Raw genomic sequence first — 6,472 nt, forward strand, 5'->3', positions numbered from 1 at the left:
TTAAATACCTTCCCCTCTTTGGTATGTGACTACACCAGAATACCTACCTTATCATGGAAGATAAAGGCATGCTCGCTCTAGCGGAAGATAATGCTTCTCAATGAGTTTGTGTTTCATTGCACAATAAATTGTCTTTTAAGATGCTTGCAGTGTGATAATCTTTCGTTTCAGCTGTAACATGCACTGCTGTAACCGCTAAAGTAAAACTGCATGGGGCAGATTTCAAGAAGTAGGCTTTTTATACTAAAATGTAACTTTTTTATTTCGCATCTTCCCCGTTAGTATGTATTTGTTCAGTGGGAGTTTAACCACCTCAATGGTGTAACTTTTGCCTGGTTTTCCTACAGCTCCAAAGTAGGTGGGTGGTAACTAGCCAACAAGCAGCACACCACCCAGCTGTGCCGAGCAAAAGACATTACAGCTGAGATTATCAAACGTAACTCCTAACGGAATAGCTGGGTGGTAATTGGCATCTAGGTAAAAAAGTGGCCCCAGCTCACCTCTGTGCTGCAGTTTAGCTGTGGGGAGGAAGGACCCGAAACTGCCCTGGCAGAGAATACATTGTGTTAAGACTATGTCAAAGCTGAAGTCCCCCACTGCAGCTACTGAAGTTCTGAAAAAGTGTTCTTCCTTAGTCCTTTCCTGTTACCTCCAGATGAAAATAAGGCTTATAATGTGAACAGCTTGAATGTAGCGAGAAAGAAGTACTACTTAACTACTGCTATAAACATTTTAGTAGCGACAACAGTCAGTATAGATTTGTTTCATTTCATGTAAGACTACATCAAAACATTTTAAGGCGGTGTACGTTCTCAGACTGCCCTAGACCAACATACGTATACCAACTCTGAAGGCATCATTAGGAATGCACGGTATCAAGTGCAGATTTTTGTGCTCCAGTGTGTATAACCTTGAATCCTTTTCCAAGGCAAGACAGCATGGTTAAAATACACAAACTTGTTGCTTCAGCATAACTTAAGTAAATGTCTTGCTATTTAACAATGTTGCATTAAGGATAAAGGAAATACAGTTTCTCAGATCAGCTCTTTACTAAGTTACAGGAAAGCTGGGTATCTGGCCTGAGAGAGTCATCAGTAAAGAAATTTGCTTTAAGATCAGCATCAGCCCCGATTTTGCTTGATTACCTTCTGGAAGGAACTTAATTGTTTTCTATTGGCAAAATTCAGTGAGAGATATGCAAGAAAAAACATTATAATTCTTATCTGCTCTATCTATGAACTGAATGATTTTGTTCTAGCACAGGTATGACCAGTACCAAGCTCCTTTTAGCCTGCTGTGGGACAGGCTGTTTGCAGAAGGGTAGTTTGTGTGCATTAATCTTCCAGTGTACCAATATCTTAGCTGTTGCTAAGACAGAAGTTGTTAAACATGTTATCTTAAGATAAAATTCAATGTGCAAGGGAGCTAGCTGAAAGTCCCCTTCATCACTGTATACACACTGCATCTGTGTGATAACCATTTTAAACTCATCTCCCAACTTCATACAAGTTTAGGGAAAATAACGTATTACTACAATTGAATTGTTTCAGAGAAATTAGTTAATGACACAATTGAGACTCAGTTTCACTGAGCAATAGCAGAAACTGAGACAGAAGCAGAAGAGTTTTAGAAGTTTATTGTAAAGACCTTTACAATCTCAGTACAGAGAGAAGGATATAAAATGATGTTGTTTGGAATAATTAAGGCTGGTGGGTGGTCATCTGAATTTCACTGTTCAGTGGAACTCAAGCAAGAGCAACCAATTTCTGACTATACATACTTTTTATTTGTGTTCCATCATTACAGTGAGATCACAAGTTATTTCAGAGACTCAATGCCTGTTTATTACAAAATAAAGGACATTATTTACATGATGAAAGAAAAATTTCAGTATTTTAGTGGAATGGATGACTGATACTGCAACAAGTTTAGTCCACGTATTTCCCAAGAATGTCACCATCTCTAAACAAGTAGTAGTCCTGCAAAGAAAAGAAAACATTAGTACCTGTCCTATCAGTTGTTCTGCAAATACTGTCCTGTTCTGAAGTCAGGGCTACCATAGTGACAAAGAACAAAATCAAAAGTGAACTAACCAACACTAGCTCTAACTCCCAACTTGTTGAAAATTTTTTTTTTTGTTCATAAGATACTCTTTGGGAAAGCTACCAAGTTACTGTTTTTAGTAGCAGGAAGCGCAAGAACTGTTAGCAGACAATTCTACAAGCTTTCTCTGTCAAAAGCAAGGATACACCCAGTAATTTCAAAGGCTTTTAGGGTTCCCTCTACTATATGCTTGGCACACAGAGCACTTTGTCCACCCAGCAAAGGTCAGGCCAGAGGTTTCTTTGGTTACTTCCTTTTAAGCAGGGGTGGAAGCAGCAAGTACTACAGGTACCAGAAGCTGGTTGGATTCAGCTGCTGCCATTTGAATACCAGCAACTGCATTTCTTGAATGCTGCTAACCCTACAAAGTAACTACACTATTTATCACTGGCAGTATGACAATTTGGGAACCAGCTTAATTTGCATTCACAAAGTTGGGAAACCCACCTTATCTTCTAGTACAATCTTAGTACCACCATATTCTGGTAGCAAAACCTTTTCACCAACTTTTACACTCACTGGCTGAATCTCACCATTCTGAAAGAAAAAAAAGGAATCCTTAGTTTTCCACAATATAGACAGATCTAATAGAATTCTTTCAAACTATAATAATCCATCCACATATAAAACATTCAGGAAGTCACAACAACTCTCTATTTTCATTGTACAGTGAAACTAGATTATACAGGTTTACTAGGAAGAAAAGCACACCAGTCAGTTCTCAAGCACTGGAGTCCTGCAATATTTAGGCAGTAGGACTGCAGTGACTTCCCAAATATAATTAATTTTCATTTAGTTTTGAGTGTAAATACAACTGTGAGGTCTTCGCTAGACATACTGAACAGGACTTCACTTAAAGAAAAAAAACCCCAAGACACCTGAGAAATTAAGTGACAGACCATGAAACACCCTTCTAAAATGATGGGAGAAAGTCTATTTCCATGTTCTATAGCCAAGGCTAATTTCTCCAAGCGCCAATTAAAAGTACCTTCCCTCCTTTGGTACTTTGATCAACTTGTCACTGTTACTGGCAAATGAGTTGTTTAGAAACACCTGATAATTTTATCTTTCTATTATAAATAAAATATTAGCACCATTTCACAATATAAAGCTTTAAAAACCAGATACTGACACAAAACACCATGATATGTATGGAGGGACTCATGGTAAAGAAAACGTCCAAGTCAACATGCCCAAGTTAAAATTTAACCTGTTTTTCACTGTTGCTACTAACTGCACACTACTTTGGTGGGGAAAAAACCCTTCTGATGCTGAAGCCCACAGCCATTGTCATTTTTGTGAAGACTGTCTTTTTTTTTTATAACCCCAGACGCATATTCAACATGCAAAATTAACAAAAAAATTATTTAGCACTTATTTTGTTTGATTCCTGATTTTCTTTTGTCCAGTAAGCCTAATCCTTATGGACAGTATTTTGCACAGTACAAGACAGCAAATGCCACATTCTGAGATTCCACCCTGCTCACAAGTCACAGAAATTTAGGCATGTAATCATTTTAACAAAGGCGGCTGCCGGTCCTTCAAGGTTTTGGCTGAGAAGTGATGAAACAAGATATGCCCCAAAACAATGTTTACATATTTAGAACTAAAAAATCCCAACCAAAATGGAAAAGAAAAAAAAAATCCCACACCACTACTGTTTAAAGCTACTTATAAATATCAACAAATAATATTGGTGTTTAAAAGGCAAGTATTTTCCATTTTACAAGTGATGGAAGGAATGCTGGAATTCAAGGTCAGAGCCAGTCAGGAGAACTTGAGATTTCTACCTTCTCTTTGAATCTGTACTTACAACTCCAGTCATCGCTGTCATCCATTTTTGTGAGCTATCACTAAATTTACACTGCAATGATCCCTTTCTTATGATAGTATTCCAGCTACCACCACACCATTACTAATTCTACCCAAATGTACTGCTTCAGGATATTTACCTTTCCTCTGGCTCCTGATCCAACTGCTACTACTGTTGCTTGTAGCACTTTCCCTTGAGCTTTTTCTGGAATCATGATGCCTCCTTTGGTTACTGACTCAGCCGCACATCGTTCAACCAGAACACGATCAAAGAGGGGAAGAAATTTCCTAAATGCCTTTCCTGCCTGTGGAAGTAATTGTACATTGTAACAAGAGGAATATTACAACAAAATCACAATTGAAAAGAGTTTAAAGAAAAACCCCAAAGTGATTTCTCTTTTGAGAGAAATTAATAGTTTAAGAAAATTGCTGAGCATTTATTTTTAATAGTAGCGAACCTATGCCACCTTTGATTGCATCAGAAATTGCTAAAGACAGAGGCAGATGCTGGACAATGCTGACACTTCAGCCGTAGATGTACTCCCACTGGGGGATGAACCAGCAGATGGAGCAGCCTCCTCCTCTGGCCGAAAAGCTCAGCAGGCTTTTAATCCCAAACCATTAGTTGCTATAGTTTGGTGAGCATAATTACCGATTATATTTAATATATTCATTCAGTTCACAACCAGATTTAATGATGATCAAGGACCTCTTGGGACAGCTGCATTTTAATTCGTGTAGTGGAGTTTCATAGTAAAGGAGCAAACGTCTAGCCAGGTACCCCGTATCAGTCTTTTTCAGGTACTTTCAAACCTTGGCATTTCATGTAATGGTATACAGCCTCTGAAGTTTGAAGTCTGAGGCGAGAATGCTGTTACTTGTATTGAGTTCTAGAAATAGACTACAACTTTACACGAAACTTTAGGTTTAAACCCCTAAAAATAGGAAGGCTGGCGTACTTCTACCTTTACTTCTTTGATACCTGTCTGTTAAGCGTTAGGGGTTTTTTTGTTCGGTTTTGGTGGTTTTTTTCTTTTTTTGCAACTCCCTACTGCTACTAGCCGCATTTCAGAAACAGCGGTCTAACTCCCATGTACTAGATAAATGCGAGCACTGAATCCCAACAAGCAGGGGTCAGGAAGAAGGAAAGATATGGCAACTTGCCAAGTCACATGGAGATAGTGCTCCACTCGACAGGTACCCAGAGCCCACGCTCACAGAAACAACTAGAAATGTGGGCCTGGCATCCACATGCCCTTTATGGACACTCATCAATACACACACTCTTTAAAATTGGGAGAAAACAAAATTACAAGCAGAGCATGAACAGAAAACAGTACGTGAAAGGCATGTGTCCCTCCCAACTGATGTTATTACCACAATGATGAAAAACAACGGAGGAAAAGGCTGCCAACTGCCATCGGTTTCATTCTGTAAAGATAGCAGCTCTGATCTTCTTTAAGACATGTTCTGCGTTTAACAGAACTAAGCAACCAGACTTATGAACGCAGGCATTTTAGGCTAAGTTTTCAGAACTGCTAATTCCTCACATTAGCAGGATCATTAGAACAAAGATAAAGCATCCCTGCAAGAACAAGGGCTGCTCTGCTCTTGCCCAACTCTCCTTCCAGGAAAGATCGCTGTAAAGCAGTTTATAAAAATATAGAGCACGAGTGATCAAGAATGCAACATAAAAGCTTTATTTTCACCTGCGGGCTCCGCAGGACCACACCGCGGCGTGCGCGGCCCTGCCCCGCGCGCTTACCGCTAACGGGACACTCCCGCTCCCGCAGGCGGGAAGAACCTCTCGCTGACGTGCCCGGGAGGCCGCGGCAGCCCCTGCCAACACCCCCGCCACCCCCCGGCCCGCAGCCTCCGCGCCTGCCGCTGGAACCGTTTCCACCCCAAGGACTGCGTGACCTTGCGGCGCTACCAGACGGCCGCGGACATGGACATCCCCCGCGGGGAGCGGCTCGCTGCTAATGCCCGGCGGGGCTGCCGAGCGCCGCGCCCCGCGGAGCCGCTGCGCCCGCAGGCGGGGGCCCGTCACCTCCCTCCCTCCCTCCCACGGCTCAGCCCGGCCCCACCGGCACGACAGGGACGGCCGCTGCCGGCCTCCGGCAGGCTGAGGAAACACCCGTGCGCGGCAGCGTGGCCGCGGGCTGCCCAGGGGCCCCCGGCGGCGACCCGTCCGCGGCGGGCGAGCGGGCGCTGCGGGAACCTCCCCCTTTACACCGCTACGGCACGCTCAGCGGAGCCGGGCCCCGGGCCCCGGGCCCCAGGCCGGCGGCGAAGGCAGAGGCGGAGTGCCGGGGCGCGGGCGGCGGGCACTCACCATGACGGCTCCTGCGCTCCCCGCCACCGAGTGACCGGGCCGCCGCAGGCACACGTGAGAAAGGTCACCGCATGCGCATGCGCGCCCGGCGCCCCGCCCCGGGGCGGAGCCCAGCCCCCGGCCCCGGCCCCGGTTAGCTTTAATTCCCCCGCTTCTTTTTCGACCCCGAGGCTACGTCCCGTTTCCGGAGGCCGCCGACAGCTCGGCGACGCCGCGAACCGC

The 6,472-nt window shown here is 43.9% G+C and overlaps 1 protein-coding gene across 1 annotated transcript; it reads right to left on the reverse strand.

Annotated features, from left to right (window-relative positions):
• Window positions 1–1,621: 1,621 nt before the first annotated feature.
• On the reverse strand, window positions 1,622–6,308 carry HSPE1 (heat shock protein family E (Hsp10) member 1). The gene is made up of 4 exons (XM_059820400.1): window positions 6,251–6,308; window positions 4,056–4,220; window positions 2,551–2,640; window positions 1,622–1,979 (listed from the first exon to the last, which is right to left on the reverse strand). Exons 1-4 carry the CDS (start codon window positions 6,251–6,253, stop codon window positions 1,929–1,931), a joined length of 309 nt encoding a protein of 102 aa, XP_059676383.1. The 5' UTR covers window positions 6,254–6,308; the 3' UTR covers window positions 1,622–1,928.
• Window positions 6,309–6,472: the final 164 nt, after the last annotated feature.

This window comes from Gavia stellata, chromosome 8 (genome assembly GCF_030936135.1).
Source record: "Gavia stellata isolate bGavSte3 chromosome 8, bGavSte3.hap2, whole genome shotgun sequence".
Classification (NCBI taxonomy): Eukaryota; Metazoa; Chordata; class Aves; order Gaviiformes; family Gaviidae; genus Gavia; species Gavia stellata.